A 24,780-nucleotide genomic window follows, 5' to 3' on the forward strand; every position below is an offset into this window, starting at 1 on the left:
AGGTCGGCGCGTAATGAACTGTATGCATTTGTGGTTTATACTGATATAACTAGTTTCATTTTCAGATATGTCAATTTCAACCCTCCTGTCGGCCTTTGCGCTGCTGTCATTAATCCTACACAGAGCTGTGGCACAAAGTGAGTGTATTATTCGGGGTCTTGCCATTTGACGTCTCTACAGGCTACTGTCCAGAGAGGCGGGAAGCGTTTGTCGGATAAAACACAACCGTTTTTTCAATAAGATTGAAAAAACAAATCCTAGGATTTAACTCTTATAAAAGCCTGAGAGAAAGTGTCACAACTTATACGTTATAAATAGAAAAAAACCCAACATTTATCAAAACAATTTTATGTTTCGAACGTACTTTCCATGAGTCTAAGGAAACGGACGTAAAATATCTCTTGCTGGCGTACATGCATTTGAGCAAAAGAGATTTTTAAAATCACTAAGATTTATCATCGCTATGTGTCTTTTGTTTCACTCACTCAGTTGCTGATACGAAGGCATCCTCGGAAAAATAAAGAAAACATCTGATTTTACATCATTGCAAAAACATTCCTAATGCAACTTGTTTTCAATTGCAATAACTGGGATATTATATAAAATCCCAGAGATTTTACATCCCCAATAAAATTAAATCTGATTGGTAGTGAGTATGGTTTTTACGACGCTTTTTGAAAAATTCCTGCAATGTCACGTCGGGGGACACCAAAAATGGGCTTCACACATTGTACCCATTTGGGGAATCGAACCCGAGTCTTCAGCGTGACGAGCGAAAGATTTAACCACGGGGCTACCCCACTGCCCTTATCCTGATTGGATCACAAGAGGATGACGTCACCGATAGTTTATGAACAGTGTGATTCAAAAGGGAATTTGTGGTCGACCACGTGAGCATCAACCCATGACAAACTTTGCCGCAACGCTACGAACTCACCACGCGCCAACTTAATGTGAGAGCCAGTTCCAAACTGACGCAGCGTAATGGAAATAGTGTGACAAAATTTTGCGGAAATCTTTGCTAGCCATTTTAAATATTCCGAACCAGGTTTTAACCGGAGGCAACCGTTTGCCTCCTGTACCCACACAGACGCACATACTTTATATGGGACGCGAAAATGACTGTTTGAATCATTCAATTTATCCAGGTTGCATGCTACATATAACTGACATTTCTATCGTCGTAAGAAATACTCTATGGGCATAAAGGGGTATAAATGGTTGATTTTGCTTCGGTCAAACATTCATGCCTAACTTTAATAGGCTTAAGGATTGAGATCATATGCAATGATATGATAGCAGTAGAATTCGTGGAAAAAAGTAAAGCAAAATCACTGACTGTTTGAATCATTAAATTAAAGATCCAGGTTGCATGCTACATATAACTGATATATAACATTTCTATCGTCGTAAGAAATACTCTCAGGGTAGAAATGGTTGAATATGCTTCAGTCAAGTGAGTGAGTGAGTTGGGTTTAACGCCGCTTTTAACAGTAGTCCAGTCATATCACGGCGTGTCAGCTTAATGTGGGAGGAAAGCCCGAAGTGATGCAGGTCTCAGACGTTTACTTCGGTGAAACCCACGAGCACGTGTATGGTGCTTACAAACCTAGAAACATAATTTGGGCGAACCGGGATTCGAACCCACAATCATAGGTTTCTGGCGTGCCCAAGGGACGCAACTCTCCACAGCGAATCGCGGCGCCTTAGACGACTGGGCCACCCGTGCCCCCTGCTTCAGTCAACCATTGATGCCTATCTATAATAGACTTATCATGTGCAATGATATGATATCTGTAGATATTTTGGAAATCAAGTAAAGCATGCCACCAGTCTGGTACACCAATGTTAATTGACCCCAACGTGTATATACTGAAATTTTGGGAGATAGGCCAAAGCGTCCATTCGTCACGCCGAAGCGGCCATTCGTCACGCCGAAGCGTCCATTCGTCACGCTGAAGCGTCCATTCGTCACGCTGAAGCCGAGGATTCCTCACTTGGGTACAATGTGTGAAGCACAGTGTCCCCGCTGTGATGTTGATGGAATATTGTTAAAGCGGCGTAAAACCATACTCACCCACTCACTCCTGCAACATAGAAAGAATCGCTGCATTCACTAAAGGTTTGGACAAAGGACACAGCTGAGCACGTACAGAGAAGCATGTTAACTAAATTGTTTTAAAGTGGTATTCTTTTTAACAGCTTCGAAAAGATGTGTGTTTCATTTTGTGACCTAAGATGACTGTTCGCCCAATGTTTGTAACTGTGTGTATCTAGATCTCATCAGGAAACAGCTCTGTTGAAGTTTTATATTGCAATATTTAAAAAAAACCCATATCACTAAAATTTTATAATTTCAGCCATTTCAAACACACTTAGCCTCACCTCTGAAATTTATGTTTGGAACACACAAATGATGTAATTGAAATAGTCTATTCTCATTCCTATGAAACTAAGAGCAGTTTGTCAAGGTAAGATAAAAAACCTTTTTGGACCACTATATCTACCATTTAACAACGATTTCAAGAACTTTGCAACCGTTCCAATATGTAAATGGCCTTTTTCGTATATTTCCATTTTACGTCTTTTTAGGCGGTATCATATGTGTTGACCCTGTGCCGCTGATATTCGAAAATGAGAGTCCACTCACCTTGACCTTCACTCGTAAACAAGGAACTTCCGGGACCATTACAGCCACCTACGCCATAAGTCCTCTGTCAGCAACAACTGCCGACTATGGAGGGAGCCCCACTGGTACAATCACTATGAACGATGGGGAGACAACCGCGTCCCTTGACATTCCTATAACGGATGATTCGGTGAGATCTTCATATCGAACGTCAGCAGCGTAAAACCAACCCAACTCACACTGTGACTTATCTACACACGACAACAGAGACATATATTTACATAAATTGTCACACTCCGTCGCAGTGGTGACTGCGCATAACACCACTGCCACAGGCTAATTTGCATATCACGTGACCGGACTTTTCTCTTGTTTGTAAACAAACGCGCTTTTTCAGAAATCTGTATAGAACGGACTAATGCAAGTATTTGGGGGCGCTTTACATATTGTTTTGCATAACTTTAAAGATATGCTACTACAACTGCGACAGTGAGTTGCATGACAATATATATATTTATGTATCAAAGTGACCGTGTCGCCAGCTCTCCGTTGGGCTTCGATGACAGCACTTCGAGCCGTACAACCAATGTAAACATAGGATAACTACGCAAAAACAAGTAGATTTTTACGTATTTGCATACTTTCTCAATGAAAGTTAACCATTCTTTGACATTTGTTTATGAAAATGTGTAGACTTGTCAAACATGAAACGGATGAAAAGCATATGCAATATCTTGAATGGACTGTGGAAGATGTGACGAATCGTCACATGGCGCTGACCTGTGGCAGAGGTACTATGCTAGCTGGCTGCCTGCCGCATGGAACTCTGGGTAGGAGAGTGATAAATTGTATGAATCCATGTTAAACCTCAGGTACTCTGGTGATATACAGCTTGAAAATTGTTCAGCAACGTCCCTTCTGCATCAGGTCTTGAACTTCCATGTATCTTTTAGAAATATCTGCATATGACAAATATGATTTGGTTAAATATCTACCACCAACACATGATATGATAACAATTTCATAGTAATATGGATAAAAAACCACCATATGTTTCGCTGGACGGTCGCAATAATTCTCACCCGTGAAGATCCAGGTTAGAATAGGCCTCAGCAACCCATGCTTGTTGTAAGTGTAGCGGATGACATCCTTCCCTTGTCAGCTTGCTGACGGGGTTACCCTCTTTGGTCATGTGGACAAGGCGTCCGACCTCTGATCAGAAGGGCCGTGGTTCGAATCCCATCACGGGACTCGGACATTTTTTTATAGCGGCAAAAACATTTCCGAGTCCCGTGATGGGATTCGAACCACGGATCTTTTGATCAGAGGTCGGATGCCTTGTCCACATGACCAAAGAGGTTAACCCCGTCAGCAAGCTGACAAGGTAAGGATGTCATCTGTGGGATGACTCCACGCCCTGCTACATAAGAAGCGAATCACAGGTTCGGGTAGTCAGTCGCTGGATTGTCTGGTCCAGACTTGTTTATTTACAGACCGGCGTCATATAGCTGGAATATTGCTGAGTGCTGGGTAAAACTACAAACAAAACAAACCGTCTGCTACTAAAACATAAGAAGCAACATACCCTTTCCATAATCATCAGAAATTCGCAAAGGACGGTATGATATAGCTTGGATATTTCTGACTGGCGTTAAACTGATTCACTTCCTCATTCAAAAAGGACTAAAGATAAAGGGCTAAATGTTAGGGTGTCCTTGCTCTGCGATTTGTCATAGTGGATCAATTCCTCTTGCAGCTAATGGAACCAACAGAACAGTTCCGCTTTATACTGAACGGGGCGAACGTTGGTCCCGACAGCAACGTGCTGATCAGCATCCAAGATGATGATGTTTGTAAGTACTCGTTTCCATGACAACTGGCATTTCATAAACCGTGGTTCCACAGAGGAGGAGGGGGGGGGGGGGGGGGGGGGGGGGCGTGTATATGTGTGTGAGAGAGAGAGAGAGAGAGAGAGAGAAGGAGAGAGAGAGAGAGAGAGTAGTCGGTGGGGGTGCGCACTCTATCTCATCAGATGCCTTACAGTCGTAACTTTAAACAAACACTTGTTTCACTTGCTTGTCATGCAAATTGTGAGGGCAGAACATGCTAAAACTTTTCACAATCACGTTGTGTCATCAGTGATTGTAAGTGACCCATTCATAAATTTTTCACCGCTATTATGCCCCCCCCCCCCCTCCCCCCCCCCTTGTTTTTTTTTAAAACGCCGTATCCGTTAAACTGCGACATGGTATCTCTGTGGACTAGCACTATAAATCGGCATCAGTCCGGAATATCATAAGCAGCCACACACCTACACACATTTGCATGCACGTCGCTATATAATTGCAATAATCTTGGACGCGACGTTAAACCTCATTTCACCTCACCACCTCGAATGACAACAAATAACAAAATATTTAAAATATTTGTAATTGCATGCGGTACGTTCAGAATGAGAACAAGGCCATTTCAGTTTAAAATTTTAATGTAGTATAAAAGTAGAAAACAAACATTATGAAAACAAGAATAGTAGTAGTGCCTCCCTGAAACATTTGTTATTGTTTTCAAGGAACATGGGGTATTAAGTTGACACAATCATAGAGGTATACAAGATACGGCTGATATTGCTATATCTACATTGGTACATTGGCTATTTAATATTTTTTCACAGTTAATATTTTCAAAGTATTAGTTATAATTTTGTAATATTATTCATATAATGAAAGTAGATCTGCTCACTGAAATCAACAACGTTGTGAGTGCGTGTGTTATTTTTAACCACGAACCATACTTCTCTGTGAGAGCTGCCTCCCCAATCGTAATATGTTTACTCCTGTAGCCTGACACGTCAATTATTCACACTGTCCAAGAGTGCAAATATTTCGTTGCACGGAAACTGGGTTAACGTTTCCCGCAAAGCGATTTGCTGTAGGCCTGTCTTCGTCCTTCTCGACAGACAGAGCCGCTTCACGGAAATGTGTGAACGTTTCACCGCAGCGAAATGCTGTATGGGAAAGAAGTAGGAATATAGGTAGACTGGTACCCTGCCTTACGTCTCCTAGCAGCTGCAGGCGAGGAGCGCAAGCGCTCTAGGGCAGGTAAACCAGTCTAGGACAGAACGTGGCTCCCTGTTTTGTTTGTTGCCGAATACAATAAACATGTTTTGTGTAATAATTTACAGTCAGGAATGTTTTAAATAATATTTTTATTATTATTTATATACTTCGTATGTACGCAGATCATTATGTGAGACACAAATTAAGTTTATTTTAAAAGTTTGGTCTTAACAACGATACTCATCCCCATGGCCCACGCCCCCATGTAATATTCTCAAACCCATAACAAATAAGGAAAATAAAACCCGTATTCCAATATCTTACTTAATCACTTTCCTCCAAATACGCATACTTTATTTTACCGAAAGTGCACTTGCTGATTATAAATGCGAGTGGGAATACCGTAACGACATTTACCATTTCAGCACTGTTTGTTGCGTTTGCGCAGAACTTTATTTTATTAGAAACAACAAAACCCTTCCCATAAGCATAAGAATTCCATAGGTCCGCTGTGCGACTTCACTATATCCAACTTCTCGAGGAATCCCTGGGCTCTATCATAGCGCGACCAGTGGCAATTACGAGTTATGTGCCTTCTATGCCTCTCCTATGGACCAATCAGATCCCACTTCTCGCATCACTTGCATTTGCTTCAACCAAAACAGTGGCTCCCAGTCAAGACGATCTGATCGATAATCAAGGTCTATATTGTGATGAAACGGGTCTTACATCGCGAAATTCATCAAATCAGGTGAGCACCTTGATTAAAAACATGAAAGGATTTGGAAAAATATCTGTTGACAACGAGTTGGCGGTGCACATGTTTTGCAAATCCTGCAATCGATCGAAATTTGCACGACAGTTTACGAACCGGATTTCGATTTCATTGAGCGATTTTGATTGGACTATGCATAGACTCGTTAGTCCAGCCAAAATGTAACTCCATAATACTAGCCTAGTTCGGCAAGGGTGGAAACTGGACTTTTATAGTCAGTTAACTTCCTTGATTCGGGAAGATGCACTATATCATACGTGTGTATATGTTTATGAATCACCATCAAAAGGCGATGCCACCATGTGTTCGCGAACAAATGAACGTATCCTGCCCCAACGGTGGCACCGTCACAAACACATGCAGAGGCAAGTCAATTGTTCGTAGAAAATAACAACAACACGGGGACATGTGGTACACGTAAAAAAGGGAATTGCATCGGACATCATTATGTTCACTGGTGCGTCAAATTTTGTCAAAAAACATTTTTAGAGCTATAGTGAGTCATTGAATGTCTTAACCCTGATCAAACAACTTTTGAGCAAGAGTCGCACCGTCTTCATTCTCATAATGGGAGAACGGATACTCTAGTCGCCTGGGGCAATTCGGGACAGTCTCGTTCCTTAATCGTGCCTGCATCACCAGATCATGGGTTCGAATCCAAGATTTACAAATTCAAGTGGCTTAAAGTGATATGTTGTGTTTCAAACAATATTCAGAAATATGAAACAAATTCATCTCAAGTAATACATTCAAAAACGTTTATCCATCTAATTCTTCCTTCAAATAAAACTAAAATATATAAAAGCTTCGGTTCCAAACTTCCTTTTCTCTGTTACACATGTTTAATATCCTTAAATTAGGATGTTATCATGAATAAATATGCTTCAAACTCATTTGATATCTTGTTACTTTTCAGATTCGCCATGGTCTCAGTGGGTAGACGGAACGTGCACTACCACGTGTGATCCAGGCACCAAGACCGACACAAGAGACAGGACATGTGTGTCACCATTCGCAAACTTATGCGTCCAGCCACTGACGGACACCCGAACCAATCCATGTAACCTCGAGGATTGCACGGGTGAGTGGGCGTGGACCTGGGCGTGGGCGTGGACCTGGGCGTGGGCGTGACGGAAGCCATTTAGAGCCAAAGGAAGAGGCAGAGAAGTGTATATGTCAGAAATAAGACATTTCAAAATAGGTTTTGAAAATGTAATTGCTTAAGGATGGTGGTAGTAGTACAAGTAGTGTCGGTGGTGGTTGTCAGCTTTGGGGCAGAGGTTGAAGGTAAGTGCACACACATTTATCTCCGATTTGAACTGACGTGTGTTAGTGATTACTAGTAACAGTGATTCATAAACTCATGATGTAGTCGTACAATCGACTTTGCTTTATGCAAAGATTTCTATTGGCTATGGAAAGGGTTTTGACATTTTAAGCTCAGGGCCCTTGTCACCTCTACACGCAGCCCAGACAGCGAATGGGACTTCTCCCAGGAAGCGCTGCCTATAGCTAGTCAACCCCACCCAGAACTTTTCGAAGAATGTGAAGACTCCCCAACACTGCAGACTTCTGCATTACCCAGATTGTCAGAAGGGCTGTATTCCTGGTAGCAAACCCGGGTACTCTCCCAATGTCAGTCAACAGATTAGGAGGTACCAAACTTAAGGCACCGAGAACAATGGGTAGTTGGACAACTTGGGATGCAAACGTGACATATTTGGAATGTCTGCATATTTGGAATGTTTTTCCTGAATCTTGTCAATCACATTAGTGTAAAAAGGGACAGAAAATTAAATGATATAAATGATTTCATTGGATTTATCAGAAAGGACAAGCCGACTTCATCAAAGCAAAGGACCCTGCAGGGTTGCTGATGTTCTGAATACACTGCACACAATCTCGAGGCAGTGGTCGTTCAGAAAGACTCCCCCAGAAAATTAAGTCTGGGTCGTTTTGATGTGGCACTTCGCTTGGTTGACACAAATTTCTATACCGTCCAGCAGTACAGAACCATCAACAAAGTCAACTTTGACATTGAGATTGTGTCCCACATCCTTGGCTTGTTTAAGAAAACTGTAGAATGCCTTGTTTTCATCATGAGTCTTGACATGCTTCACAAAAGGATCATCAGACAAATAAATGTGTGCAAAAGTACACAATGCAATTTTATCATGAAGAGCCTCCACGTTAATCAAACCATGCCCTCCATGTAAAATTGGTAAATATATGCGATTGAGGGAAGAACGAGGGTGGTGGGATCAATTGTCTGACAGTATTCTTCGTGTGAGGGTGTCAATACCCTAAGTATTTGTGGCTTCAACTTTATTGCGAGCATTCAGCTCTGAACTCCAGATTTTCTTAAGTCTACATTTGTACTCGAAGTATGCCCTTGATATGGGCATTCAGGAGTTTGTCCCTAACCTGCATTCCACGAGATGGTCAATAACTCCTCCCCCAAGTAAACTGACTGATTCTCCCTCTTCTACCTTGCCACGTTTCAGATGAAGAATGTTGCATTTGTCGAGTCCAAAAAGACACGCCGATATCATTAGAAAAGGACTCGATAAGGAGAATCTGTTTTTTAGTGTGGATCCCCCATTGGCAATATGTTTAAGGTCATCCATATAAAAGAGGTGAGTAAGTGGTGTTGGGGATGTGTGCTGAGGATATCAAGAATGATAACCTTCCTCTTTGCTAAGCAAAAACCTTAAAGATTTAGTGACAAACAGAAAAGCAAAGGAGTAAAAGAATCGCCCTGAAATAAACCTCTTCAAATAGAAATGGGTTCCGAAATCACCACCTGCCCCTGCGAATATATCTCAAGTTGAGTTGACCATCAATTCATTAAAGACTTGAGTAAAATAAGAAGTTGCTCGGGGAGTTCAAAGCATTTCAGTGACTTCAAAATCTATTCGTGAGGTATTGCACTCCTCTATCCATGGTTCCTCGAGGTAGCAGTTACAGGGTATAGACCACAACTGTTTCCAAAACCTTTCACTGGAGTTCATGATGGATCTTTTCTCATCATTGCCACTGGTTGCATTTAATTGCCTGTAAAATGTTTTTCATTAGTTTATTTTGTTTAATGAAATATTTTTCTTATCCCACTTTCTCTTTCTTTCTGTCCAGACCTTTAACTTTGCCTTCAGAGAATCAAGAATTGTTGTCTTGTATTACTTTTTTAAAATTGTCTTTTGTCGTTTTGACCAAAAAATTTAAAACAAAGTTCTATCCAGGATATTGCTTTCCTTGTTTCATTTGGTTTTACATGGAACCGGATTTTCTTTTGATTATTTTGTTCATTTCCTTTTTGTGATTCATTGTCTTTGGCGATTATGAGGAGTTCCTCCATGGTTCGAGCAGCAGCATACACGCAACAGTTAATGCTATGCAGAGAACAATCCGCATTAATAGTGACAGAAACAATGTCATTTAATTTATCAAGTTGATTCTGTGGAAATGAAATTGTTTAAATGTCCTCCGTTTCTCAATCGGTAAATCACAGATTATAGACATGAACAAAATATACAAGGGATCATCAGAAAGATCATTGACGGAAGAGCGGTCTTAATCGGGAGAAAACACCAAATCTTCGAGGCCACCATCGGGAATTTCATTTTGTGAACCAGGTTCACGGCACACATGTAATTTTAGTCCCTGGAGCTGGTCACGGATGTTTTGTTCTCAGGTCAGGTATGCATACATTGGCATGGCATTGTCCCAATGCTTCTTCAGCAATTTGCCATTTACTTCTGGTATTCTGGCCATCTTGTTGCTTTTGCACACTCAAGAAGTGTGGGCTTACGTTGCCGTGTCCAAGGTATCCTGGACGGGTTCTGTGCCTCCCCCTGGGGTAAGTCGCATTTCCAGTTTGGGTGATTTGTATACCGGAGGGAGGCTGAATGGGCTGCGGAGATGAATTTCGTCTTGGCTTTCTGTTACGCACTTTTGAACAAGTTTCGGGGGGTAACTGGGTGATGTGCGTTTAGTTCACGGGAATACACCCTACCTACCTAGGCTCACCACGTAGTGTCATACATCATCAATCCAATATTATTATTATTATCATTATTATTTATTAAACACAAAAAATATAATAGGTAATAATCTTGGTTGTATGACTAGGAAAGCATGAATCATTATTAGTGCAATCCTCTCACATTAAGCTGACACGCCGTGATGGAACTGGAACACTGTACAAAGCGGCGTCACACCCAACTCACTCACTCTGACCTGATATTTTACAGACAGCACTAACGTAGCTGTGTGTGAGTGTGGTGTCAATTACAGAAACAAACCCCTTTCCATGACCATAATAAATCTCTGCCCAAAACTGTCAAATTGTACGATAACAAGAAACAAAAAACAAACCACAGCATAACTGTGCTCGCATTCTGACCAAATAAGAGTAATTATGGGTTTTTAATTTAAATACATCTAAACACGTTTAAACATGTTACAAAATTCATATTATTAGGCATTACGTCAAATGTGGATAATATGTATAATATACTATTCAAAAAAAGAAACGCATAACCCGTATTTGCTGAGAAAATGTTGTATATTAAAACATGAATAACTTGGTAGGAAATGATCTTGAGTACATGACATTTTACATCCGTTTAGGAGACATCAATGTCTATACAATGATGTCCATAACTTGAGGTAAGGGATTCACAATATTCCTCAAACGTGAAAGGAGTATCAATATCTGTTGTGCCCTACACGTGCACGAATAATAGTTCTCACACGCCTTGTCATGGACTGGATGAGACGCTGGATAACGGCCAGGGGAATCCTCCGCCACTCCTCCTGCAGAAATGCAGCTAGTGCCTTGAGAGTTTGGGGTTGATGTTGACGCTGACGGAGACGGCGATAAAGTTCATCCCACAGGTGCTCTATTGGGTTAAGATGCGGGGAACGGGACGGCCAGGGGATCACGTTGACATTGTTAGCAGCGAGAAAGGTCATTGTGACACGAGCCGTGTGGGGCCGGGCGTTGTCCTGCTGGAAAATCTCACGTTAGACGTCAATGGCTGGCATGAGGTGTGGTAGCAGGATGGTGTCTCTGTAGCGTACAGCCGTCAGGTTTCCCTGGACGTGGACAAGATCGTTACGATCCCTCCACCAAATCTGTCCACTTGACGCACGCAGTTAGGGGCATAACGTTCATGAACACGTCTGTTGACCCGGTTCCTACCATCAGGTCTCTGCAACAGGAATCTGGACTCATCGCTAAACCAAATGCGTCGCCAGTTGCGAAGGTTCCAGGCAGTCACGTTGTTACATCAACGGAGACGATGAGCATGATGGTGACGACGTAGCACGTTCCCGACGTAGGGTCTCCTGGCTCTCAGTCCATGTTCTCTCAGCCTGTTCCGTACAGTCTGGCCTGATATCCTCCTAAGTCCTGACACCCTAGCTGCAGTGCTCTCACCCGTAGCAGTACGGTCACGCAAATGGAGGACCCGGATGTAGCGATCCTGGGCTGGTGTGGTGACTCTAGGTCTTCCTGTACGGGGACGGTCATTTGTTGTGCCTGTTTGGTTGTAGCCAGCTGCAAGCCGTGATATTGTGCTTTGGCTAACATTCAGACGTCGGGCAACAGAAGATTGGGACTCTCCAGCCTGCAGTCTTCCAATGGCGATGTTCCTTGTGGCAGCATAAGACGTGGCATGTTCATTTGGCTTGGAAACACCTTCTGAAAGTAGGCCTATTTCCGAAAGCAAGCTTGCTTTTTATTGCCAAACACTGCATGCTTTTCCTGCCCAATTTCAACGTGCAAGATGCCACTTGTTGCGTTGTGGCGATGCATTTCTTACTCATTCTAAAAAAATCACATCAAAGTCAACATTTTCAAGCAAAATCGATTTGTTGCAAACGGAAGTGTGTCAATTGATGCTCTTACCAATATTGATACATATTTTGACGATAATATGAATACAATAGGTATTATTTTCGTTTTGACATATCAGTAACACCTATGCGTTTTTTGGGGGGACAGTATATGAATTGAAATTAGATGTGCAAATCTTAGGAACTTGCACAACACATACACCATCAGGACCGACAATGAACTTGGTACAATATTAACATATACATTTACAAATAAACCAAGCTAATGGTGACTAGGAAATAGACTTTTGTGACGACAAATGTCTCCGGAACCAAAGGTGGTAGAATGAAAGATTACAAATCAAGAGGTTGCATGTTCGTATCCTGCCGAGGTGTTAAAAGTGTTGTGTTCATATGTGATGTTGTATGAAGAATTGTATTTCTCTCATACAGGATTTTTTCAGAACCTCAACGCTTTTAGCTGTCACCATATCAAAATTATGGGACAAGTGTTTTAGGATTGTGTTTAGGATCTAAACACATTTTTACAGTGCAGGAAATTTAAAACAGAGGATGTTGCTAATGGACTGAGAAGTGCCGCCATCTTGGATGCACACGCCTCCCGGAATCGGAAGTGTTGCCATCTTGGATGCGAACGCATAACCCAGCATGCCCACTTCGCGCATGCGCAGAACCCACTACCGTCCTGGGGTACAGCCCTATACCACTGAGGTACGAGGGCTGGTCAAACTGTTCTAAGCTTAACAAACAAAAGCAACAATTGTGAAAGTGGTTTTAATTTTATCTTTCAACAAGAAGTTTTCTGAAGCTACCCTGAAAAACCCTTCACGGCAGCTTCGAGGTCATCGTTGTTGTCACAGTGCTTTCCACGAAGGTGTTGTTTCAGTTTAGGAAATAGGTAGAAATCCCAAGGTGCCAGGTCTAGCAAGTAGGGAGAGTGAGAAAGCTCTTCGAACCCACATTGTCGCACAGCAGCCTTTGCATGTCAAGAGGTGTGAAGAGGCATTGTCATGAAAAAGAAGAACTCCAGCAGTCTGCATTCCTTGCCAATTTTCTTTGATAGGATCTCTCAGGCGATCATAGTAGGCACTGGAAATCGTCTTTTGACATTCTAAGTAAACATCAAGGATCACACCCTTTTCATCCCAGAATAAAGTGGCCATAACTTTCTTCACTGATCTTGAAGACTTGAATTTCTTTGGTGCTGGAGAAGCGGAATGGTTAAAATTTTATCTCTTCTATTTCCCATCTTTTGGAATCAAAACTAGTTTCAGCATGACTCTCTGTACTTTTCCATTTTCAAATTGTACATGGTAGTGTGACTAGGTTTTAATCTCCTTTGCAGTTATCACCCAATGGACCACATGGGCTGATGATGGTTCTTGCTCAGCGACATGTGGGACTGGGAATCAGTCGCAAGTTCGTAACCGGACCTGTTCCGGTATTTGCCCGGCCAATTTTATGGGAACCGAGGCGAGAAATATCGAATGTAACGAAGGGCCATGTCCAGGTATGTAGTCCAAATTAAAGTTATATACACATGAATGGAACGTCATGTACCTAGTCACTCGTGTAGTGTCTCGACTCTAAGATATGTAATTCCCAACTGGGAAAAACAGTTCAATCTGGTCGGAAATAACCCGTTTATCTCGACAACGGCATTAAATTTACCCAAGGAGGGGTAACACTTCATCATCTCAATCCAAACACCTTATTTTGGTGGTTTATACTATCCAAACAGAAAACCCTTTTCCGGTTTTCGGAAGAAGCTGATTTTCTTAGATTATTAATATTGCATAACTTGCTCAAGCCACATTATCGCTGAAATATTGCCGACGTGACTTGAACTAAATTGAACTCACTAACTCACTCTTAGGTTATTATGTATGTTTACGTATATTAGCGATATGCACTTGCATTTGTTTAGTTAGAGAACGATGTATGTTAAAGCGGGAGTATATAGAGACAGTGAAATGTCACATAGTATCAACATAGCGCTCACACAATGCCCTAAGTAGCTAGTATTTTCTCGGAAAAAAGATTTTTAAAAAGGGCTTGGAAACGTGTTTTTTTAAAGATACTGAGAAAAGTACAAAATATACAGTAATCGACGGTGTTGACGTTATTATACAAATGAGTTCCGCTTTCGCATCTAAAACCGACCCGTATGTTTAGAAAACCAGGTGACCCTATGAAATGCCTTGGTGTAGAAACATGTATATGCAAAACATACTATATAAATAATGTCGGGATAAAGCAGGGTTTTCCTGATATGACTGGACTGAAGTAAATTTAGCAATGTTACATAATATTCTAAATCATCAACGACATCTATTGACCTATTTCTCCTATCCGTCTTCTATTGTAGAATTGCAAGTTTCGATCAGAAATGCCAATTTTCACTCGTATATCTAAAACAGTTTTATTACACAGTTTGATATGAAAAAAAAAACGTTTTCAAGAGACCAAAATAATATTTAGCCAGTGAGTCATGATCAAAAGTGAAATAACGAACAAGGTCTGTAGATGTTTCCATGAATGGGAGCGTGTATATTTATATTTAAGACATAAGAAATTCCTCCCACAACAACCATAATGACAGGCTGGGGATATTGTAATACTGGGATACGGACTCACATTAACCCTCGCAATCTATCGTCAGAACTCACCCGTGACGGATAGGTCTTCATCAACCCATTGTTGTAAAATGCGACTATGCTTGTCGTGAGAGGTGACTGACAAGATCGGGTGGTCATGGGCGCTGACTTGGCTTGATGCATGTTATCGTATCAATTTGCGAGGATCGATTCTCATGATATCAATCACTGGTACACTTTTGAGTATTTGCAAACCGCCGTCATAGTTTGAATATTGCTTAGTGCGGCGTTATACCACAAAGGAAAAGAAAGGAAGAATCGTCAACCCTCGTGTCGGCATCTCAGGACGTATTCCAGTACTGTCTGTATGACTCTCTGTACTTTTCCATTTTCAAATTCTACATGGTAGTGTGACTAGGTCTTGATCTCCTTTGCAGTTATCACCGAATGGACCGCGTGGGCTGATGATGGTTCTTGCTCATTGACATGTGGGCCTGGGACTCAGTCGCAAGTTCGTAACCGGACCTGTTCCGCTAATTGTCCGGCCAATTTCATGGGAATGGAGATGAGAACTGTCGAATGCAACAATGGTCCATGTCCTGGTAAGTGTGTGTGTGTTTGTGTGTGCGTGCGTGCGTGCGTGCTTGCGTGCGTGTGATAGGTGCGTGATGCGTCTCTGTGATGTGTGCGTGCGTGCGTGCCTACGTGTGTGTATGTGGTATGATGTGCGTGTGTAGGTGCGTGTATGTGTTTAATGTGTGCGTGTGTGGTTCGCGTGCGTGCGTGCGTTCACATTTGCTTGTCGTTTAACGTCGCGCTCAATAATATTCCATGTATATAATGGCGGCCTGTAAATAAACGAATCTGGACCAGACAATCTAGTGATTGATATTGTGAACAACGATCCACACCGTCGGGTTACATGGACACGCAGTCAACCAGGTCGCGGAGCTTGACCACACGAGACGTTAAATTGCCTCTTACAGAGGCAAAGGTTTGCGGAGGGATGGGGTGGGGTAGGGTAGTAGGGGTGTGTGGCAGTTCTATTCCGGATTCCCCAAGGGAGGTGTTGGTAACAGACAAACCAACAAACAAACAAACAAATCATTGGCTGATATACCTCATGATTCTAGATCTATCATAAACTTGAAGTATGTCAGTATTTTCAACTTATTACTTTGGAGAATGGTAAAAATCAGAATATAATTATCTGACACTGCTTCCAAACATACCAACCTTTCTTTAGAATAAGGAGGGTAGAAACGTTTTGGGATCAAAAGCTATTTTATTACATAGCATGTACAAGAGCAGCGTCTTATCCATACTGATGTTTATCTGTCGCGACTTGTGTTGGGAACCGATTAATGATTGATGATGGGATCCTCCCAACCAAGAAAGAATCGTCAACCCTCGTGTCAGCATCTCAGGAGAAGCGGAATGGTTAAAATTATATCTCTTCTATTTCCCACCTTTGGGGATCAAAACTAGTTTCAGCATGACTCTCTGTACTTTTCCATTTTCAAATTCTACATGGTAGTGTGACTAGGTCTTGATCTCCTTTGCAGTTATCACCGAATGGACCGCATGGGCTGATGATGGTTCTTGCTCAGTGACATGTGGGCCTGGGACTCAGTCGCAAGTTCGTAACCGGACATGTTCCGCTAATTGTCCGGCCAATTTCATGGGAATGGAGATGAGAACTGTCGAATGCAACAATGGTCCATGTCCTGGTAAGTGTGTGTTTGTGTGTGCGTGCGTGCGTGCGTGCGTGCGTGCGTGCGTTCGTGCGTGCGTGCGTGCGTGTGATAGGTGCGTGATGCGTCTCTGTGATGTGTGCGTGCGTGCGTGCCCACGTGTGTGTATGTGGTATGATGTGCGTGTGTACGTGCGTGTATGTGTGTAATCTGTGCGTGTGTGGTGCGCGTGCGTGCGTGCGTTCACATTTGCTACTCGTTTAACGTCGCACTCAATAATATTCCATGTATATAATGGCGGCCTGTAAATAAACGAATCTGGACCAGACAATCTAGTGATTGATATTGTGAACAACGATCCACACCGTCGGGTTACGTGGACACGCAGTCAACCAGGTCGAGGAGCTTGACCACACGAGACGATAAATTGCCTCTTACGAAAAGCAAAGGTTTGCGGAGGGATGGGGTGGGGTAGGGTAGGAGGGGTGTGTGGCAGTTCTATTCCGGAATCCCCAAGGGAGGTGTTGGTAACAAACAAACCAACAAACAAACAAATCATTGGCTGATATACCTCATGATTCTAGATCTATCATAAACTTGAAGTATGTCAGTATTTTCAACTTATTACTTTGGAGATTGGTAAAAGTCAGAATATAATTATCTGACACTGCTTCCAAACATACCAACCTTTCTTTAGAATAAGGAGGGTAGAAACGTTTGGGGATCAAAAGCTATTTTATTACATAGCATGTACAAGAACAGCGTCTTATCCATACTGATGTTTATCTGTCGCGACTTGTGTTGGGAACCGATTAATGATTGATGATGGCATCATCCCAACCGAGAAGGAATCGTCAGAACTCGTGTCAGTATCTCAGGACGTATTCCAGTACTGTCTGTATGACTCTCTGTACTTTTCCATTTTCAAATTCTACATGGTAGTGTGACTAGGTCTTGATCTCCTTTGCAGTTATCACCGAATGGACCGCATGGGCTGATGATGGTTCTTGCTCGGCGACATGTGGGCCTGGGACTCAGTCGCAAGTTCGTAACCGGACATGTTCCGCTAATTGCCCGGCCAATTTTATGGGAACAGAGACGAGAACTGTCGAATGCAACAATGGTTTATGTCCCAGTAAGTAAGTGTGTGTGTGTGTGTGTGTGTGTGTGTGTGTGTGTGTGTGTGTGTGTGTGTGTGTGTGTGTGTGTGTGTGTGTGTGTGTGTGTGAATTCTAACCAGGAGTTTTCACGTGACGCCTTAGTAAATAACAAACAAACAAATAAATCATTGGCTGATATACCTCATAATTCTAGATCTAGCATTTTCAATTTGTTAATTGAAGATTGCTAAAAGTCAGAAAATTATTTTCTGTCACTGCTTGAATTCAAAACATACTAACCTTTCTTAAGAATACGGAGGGTAAAAATGTTTTGTGATCAAAACTAATTTTCTTTAGCACATTACATAGACACTTTATTACATATCATGTACAAAAACTGCGTCCAATCTATAATGATGTTCATCTGTCACGACTTGTGCTGGGAACGGATTGATGATTAATGATTGTATCATCCCAACCGACCGAATTTAATTAGTTAACGCCCTTTTGGTGTTTTTCAATGTTTAGTTCGGTATCAATAGATCACACGTAACAAAAACCAAACACAAACACATTTAGGAAACAAAACAATCTCAGGGTTGCGACATGCTAGCAAGACAGTTGGCAAAATTGCTTTCGATTGATTGGTCCTTCGGACCTTCCCATGAATCAAATCTTTGAAAGGCATTAAGAAGTGATGAGAATTCATGGATGTCAGCTTCTTTATAACGTTTCGGAGTATATGCTTCTACTTCATGAGGTAAAAAATTGTGTTCCTCATCATAAGGGGCAGTCGGGTAGCCTAGTAGTTAAAGCGTTCGCTCGTCACGCCAAAGACCCGGGTTCGATTCCCGACATGGGTACAGTGTGTGAAGCCCACTTCTGGTGTCCCCCGCCGTAATATTGCTGTAATATTGCTAAAAGCGGCGTAAAACCATTCTCATCCATTCATCCTCATAATAAAGAAGTTGACATCCATAAAAAATTTTCATTCCCATCGGTGTTTGTTATTTTGATAAGCGGTGACACTTGTTCAAGATCCAGGGAAAGATCTCACCCAGCTCACGTTTAGACTTCTGTCCAGAAAAGAACATGACCAAAAGTCCCACGCAGAACTTGTTAGTTTCGGGTATATACTTACTCCTTCATCAGGTGAATATAAAGAAGCACAGAACATATAAACTTAACAAGGCAAGCCAACAGTTAATTGGCGCTGTTAGGTGATAGCAATAGACAAATGGAAGCCAAGACTTAAATTATCTCTGATTGGTAAAGTCAAGGGACAGTGGACTGATTGGTAATAGGTAATGGACAATGGACAATGGACAAACTGGAGGTCAGGGTGATTAGTACTGGTAGACAATAGAATGGAAATTGCAATGGACAAATGAGAGCACAGACAATATTTAAAGTAAAAAGTCCCAACCACAGGGCAGATCGGTTCCCTGGTCACGGTTCATGGCTGGCTGGAGTATCTTGACGACAATGGCTTCTTGTAGTTTTCTTTGTCGCCAGTTGTTGTTGGTAGAAATGACTCAGGTGACGTCCCACATGATGTTATGGCCTTGGTTATAGAGGATATGTTCGGAAATAGCGGATTGTAGGTATTTGACCTATTTCATTGTCGTTCCATAGTCAAGGTAAGCCATGACTTAGCAACTCGCTTGGTCATAATAGGGTCATCTTAGTCAAGGAGTGATTGGTTTATCGACTCTTAATCCGAACTGTCTCTATCAGCATGCACGTACCGACCCTTGCACTCACCAGGAATAAACACAACTCATTCGTTATACTAACATATGTTTAATAACTCCCCAGTCCATTTTCACAATACAACTTCTAAACAAAACAGGCTAGACTCGTCATAGACTGGACAAACCCTAATGCTGAACGTATCTTGTTTAAGTGTTCAAGTCTGACCTTTCCTTGTCACATGTAATAATGCCTCAACTTGATCATGATTCGTTAAAAAGTAGATCTGACCATGATCTCATGTGTGTCGTAATCGGAAAAATACCGAAGCCTACGTGGCAGATTGAGCATCTCTCTATTGATTTTGTGACTCACTCCGGATCCTACAAATGAAAAGTATCTTACCTCTCTGCTGATTCATTAACTAATCAACGAACCAATCCAATGAAAAATATGAAATGTCCTGAAACATTCTGATGATAAATGTGAAACGTCCTTTCTCTATTAATTCCTTTCCAGCTAATGGTTCTCTGTCACAGACTTTATATAATATCCAACTACATCGCTGCAGCTATCAACGGTTTGATTTGTTACGATTTTGTTACCATTTTTTAAATGTTTTTGCGATGCTTTTTAACCTGTTCAATAGATATAGTTCAAGCTACGGCAACAGAACCAGATTTTTATTTCAAACTTCAAACAAATCTTTCTTCAATTTATTCTTTTGTGGCAGGCAATTTCACTGTTTTTCAACAGTCTGAAACATGATCATATTTTCAAGAATTTTAAGGGAAACTATTTTTTTTCGATACAATCCAGGCCCCACCACTAACATCAAATGGTCAGTTCCTAAAATGAATTCCTTGCAGAAATCAGCCAGTGGTGCAGCTGGACGACGTATGGTGGCTGCTCTGTCTATTGTGGAAATGGTGTTAAGACGCAGGTCCGGTCACGCTACTGTTATGCCAACTGCCCAGCCAATTTTGTCAAATACCAGACGAGAAAAGTGAATTGCACCATGGCTCCATGTTCCAGTAAGTTCGTTTATCGGAGACAAAAGCCCGGGGAGGTTTCAGGTTATAGAATATAGGAGGTGAGGTGAGGTGAAATGGGGTTTAACGTCGCGTCCAAGATTATTGCACTTTTATAGCGACGTGCATGCACGTGTGTTTGTTTGTGTGCCTGCTTGTACTAGTCCGGACTGATGCCGATTTATAGTGCTAGCTCATTGAGATACCATGCCCCACTCAGGCACAGTATACTGATTCCGAGCCGACCAGTCCTTGTTTCAGCCCCTTAATCCCGAGCACCAGACAGGGTAACAACAAGTACCATCTTTTTTACGTCTTTTGGTATGACGCGGCCGGAGATCGGAGGCGGTCACAATATAGGACTCCAGGAACTCATGCTTGTCGTAAGAGGCGACTGACGGGATCGGATTGTCAGGCTCCCTGACTTGGTTGATGCATGTCATCGTATCCCAAATGATATCGGGGGCACGGGTGGCCCAGTTGTCTAAGGCGCCGCGATTCACTGTGCAAAGTTGCGTCCCTTGGGCACGCCAGAAACCTATGATTGTGGGTTCGAATCCCGATTCAGCCCGATTATGTTTCTTAGTTTGTCAGCACCATACCCATGCTCGTGGGTTTCACCGAACTGGTAAACGTCTGAGACCTGCATCATTTGGGGCTTGCCTTCCACATGAAGCTGACACGCCGCAATATAACTGGAATACTGTTGAAAGCGGCGTTAAACCCAACTCACTCACCAAATGATATCAATCACTGAATTGCCTGGTCCACACTCGATATATTACAGACTGCCGTCATATAGCTGTAATATTGCTGAGTGCGACGTTAAGCAATATATCTATAATCCCCAGGGTACGATGACACACATTTAACCAAGTCACCGAGCCACCAGTATTTTGTCTCTCACACACTTTTTAGGCTATTTCAGCCACTCATGTTTCTTAAATTTAAAAGGGGCGGTGGGGTAGCCTAGTGGTTAAAGTGTTCACTCGTCACGCTTGGGTTCGATTACCCCATGTGTACAATGTGTGAAGCCCATTGCTAGTGTTCCCCGCCGTGATATTGCTAGAATATTGCTAAAAGCGTCATAAAACCAAACTATACTCACTCACTCTTACACTTAATGCTGTCTCCTGGCATTTGTATTTGTCGATTTGCAGCTTCCGGGTGGTCGAAATACAACAGATGGACGGGTAGGGGATGGCATGGGAGGTTTGGCACACATCTGACCACATGGACTAGATGGACGGGATCCGGCTCGAGTCCGTCTTCAGGTTCGGGGTGGTCCGGATGGAGCAGCTGGTCAAACGGAGGATTATGCATGTCTAACTGCAGACAGATATATTTGCGGAGACGCAGTTGCCCGCGTGGACATTGTTCGGGAGGAAGTCTGCAGCGATTTTACAAAAGATGCTTCACAAACTCTCACTGCCGTCGTTACAGATATTGTAAGTAATTCTGTTTATATTCTAGAATCTTTTGTATGTTGTTTAACGCGCCACTCGGCAATATTCCACTTATATGACGGCGACCTGTAAATCGAGTCTGGACCAGGCAATCTAGTGATTGATAGTATGAGCAACGATCCACGCCGTTGGGGCGCGATAACACACAATCAACCATGTCACCGAATCTGACGACCCGATCCATTAAGTCGCCTCTTGCAACCAGCATAGTGTAATCCGGACTCCCGGTGTATTAAGTACAAGGTTCCTAACCTCTATGTATAAGAGTTCCTTTGAACACGGGGGCACGGGTGGCCCAGTCGTCTAAGGCGCCGCCATTCGCTGTGCACAGTTGCGTGCCTTCGGCACGCCAGAAACCTATGATTGTGGGTTCGAATCCCGGTTCACCCCGATTATGTTTCTAGGTTTGTCAGCACCATACCCGTGCCTGATTTCTGATTATGTGGCCCAAAATATCTCAAATGTGAACAATAACATTCCCTATCTCTAGCGTACAAAAAGCTGTGAGAAGATCACGGTTGTCTTTTCTTATTCCGGTGGTGACCTCGCCAGTCGTTCGAAGCTGTCACTGACATGCAAGCAGACTTGAGTTTGTTGATTTTCACGTCTTCAGTATAGGGTAGTACAGTTAACATGAATGTCTTTGGCGAACACTCTGATTCCCTCTTTCCAAATGGTACGGACATGATGTAAATTATGCTGATAGACCAAGGAAACTGAACCATTTTGAATGCCAGACGGAACACCGGCAGTGCGAGTGACCGACTGTTGGTCCGATATTCAAAGCGGGGCGCTAATGTGACTCTTCAATTTTTCTAATAGGGGTCCCGCGTACTAACAACATGGCGCTTGAATAACCTTAAGTCGAAGAAATTCTTCCAAAAGAATCTTAAGCGTCGATGCTGTTATGTTTGCGAACACAATTGCAGGCGCATGTTGTTAATGCGTATGCATAGAAATGTCAACAATGCCCATATTTGGGCATATATCAATATTCATGCGCAACCAGGTTTTGCAACCGGTTTCAGTTAAGTCTGTCAAAGAACGAAAGTTGTTATGTATTTATACCTTAATATATGTTTAACGTGGGTAATAAATAAAATAGCACACCCATTCTCGTTAGATACCATTTTCACGAAACTCGTTAACTTTCTATGGTATCTAACGAGAATGAGTGAAGTATTCTCTATATAATATCGATATCGTACACGTATTTTGTTGACTTTTGAATTAGCCTCCAATAGAGTTATCCATAAGGTTGTACGCTTCTTATTTACCAATTAACTTCTAGAATATCAATGCAACTTTCACTTTGAAATGGGAGGAAAGCCGGAAGTGATGCAAATCTTTGTCCGTTTACCGAAACCTGGGAGCATGGAATGTTGCATGATGCTTAAAAACAAAGAAGCACAATCAGATTGAGGATTCGAACCAACGACCACATGATTCTGCCACACCTAAGGGACGAAACTCTGAACAGCAGATAGTAGCGCCTTAGTTGCCTGTTCCACCTGACAAAACCCTTGCCGAACCCCTGACAAACGCTATATTGTCCTGTTAAAACCAGAATTATATATGAGGTGAGGTGAAATGGGGTTTAACGTCGCGTCCAAGATTAATGCACTTATATAGCGACGTGCATGCACGTCCGTGTGTGGCTGCTTGTACTTGTCCGGACTGATGCCGATTTATAGTGCTAGCACACTGAGATAAAATGCCGCAATTTACATGAATACCCCACTCAGACACAGTATACTGACTCGGAGCCGACCAGTCCTTGTTTTAGCCCCTTAATACCGAGCGCCAGACAGGGTAACAACAAGTACCAATTTTTAGCGTCTTTTGGTATGACGCGGCCGGAGATCGAACCCCGGACCTTCCGCTCTCTGGGCGGACGCTCTACCACTAGACCACGGAGGCGGTCCCGGATAATATATGAACAGTTATACGACGACGATTACAAATTGATCACGGCAAATAGTTCCTACCTATCATAAACTCATAATAAACGACGTTGGTTTTTTTCACGACGGGTCAGATACAAGCAGCACCAGGCTTCTTTGTTTCATGGGTTTTGAGACATTATACACAGCATTGTGTATGTATATATACGTGGGTGTCTACTGTGCAGCTACGTGTACAGAAACCTCGTTAGCCCGGACGCCGTCAATCCGTATACACTTCCTCCAGCATGCAATATATGATTCTAAATCCTCATTCGTTAATCCCGATATTTGATTATCCGGACGATTGTATGTCAACAATACCGTCCGGATTCACGGGTCTTAACTGTATTAAAGGGACACATCGATTCTTATCTGTTCCAGATGGCTAGACGCAACATTACCGAAGCAACATTCTGACGTCAAGTCTGCTGATGCTTTTCCGATATTTCGTTATTCAAACTCTTAAAGTCACTGCTTGTGTTGATTTAACTGTTAATGGACCCAGAAGTCACGACGCACAGATACAAATATTTCACTGATAAAAACTATGATAATTCAATCTTTTACTATATTTAAAAATGATTTTCTTTTTCCCAAACACTTATGCACTTGAATATTGTATCCGACAAAGAAATAACAAACGTTATCGAGACGTTACAAGGCTGAAAACATACGCTGAAACACCGCGGACGTAAGGTTCAAAACAACTTTGATTTCAGAATCAGATACATCACTATCGAATAATCATTTCTTGGTGGATTCATTTTTAGCCGCTATCAAACATTGGTGTATATTTTTTTGCCCGGCATTTTATTTCTAATAAACCTTCCTGTACTGCGTTGTTGTTGTGATGGATTTTTAAGGTTAAATATATGGGAGTCTATGTTTGAGTACTACAAGTTAATAAAGGCTCTATCTTACTATCGAAGTTCGTG

General features: G+C 42.2%; 1 protein-coding gene across 1 annotated transcript; it reads left to right on the forward strand.

The window, feature by feature from the left end:
• The first annotated feature begins 67 nt into the window (after positions 1–67).
• Positions 68–24,241, forward strand: LOC139455570 (coadhesin-like). Its single transcript, XM_071237120.1, has 11 exons — positions 68–137; positions 2,593–2,819; positions 4,386–4,482; positions 7,377–7,541; positions 13,665–13,829; positions 15,354–15,518; positions 16,482–16,646; positions 17,581–17,745; positions 20,272–20,436; positions 21,594–21,881; positions 24,227–24,241. The coding sequence occupies exons 1-11, from the start codon at positions 68–70 to the stop codon at positions 24,232–24,234; spliced, it is 1,680 nt and encodes a 559-aa protein (XP_071093221.1). The 3' UTR covers positions 24,235–24,241.
• Positions 24,242–24,780: the final 539 nt, after the last annotated feature.

Source organism: Haliotis cracherodii, unplaced genomic scaffold, assembly GCF_022045235.1.
Source record: "Haliotis cracherodii isolate W230 unplaced genomic scaffold, xgHalCrac1.p SCAF_11, whole genome shotgun sequence".
Lineage (NCBI taxonomy): Eukaryota > Metazoa > Mollusca > Gastropoda > Lepetellida > Haliotidae > Haliotis > Haliotis cracherodii.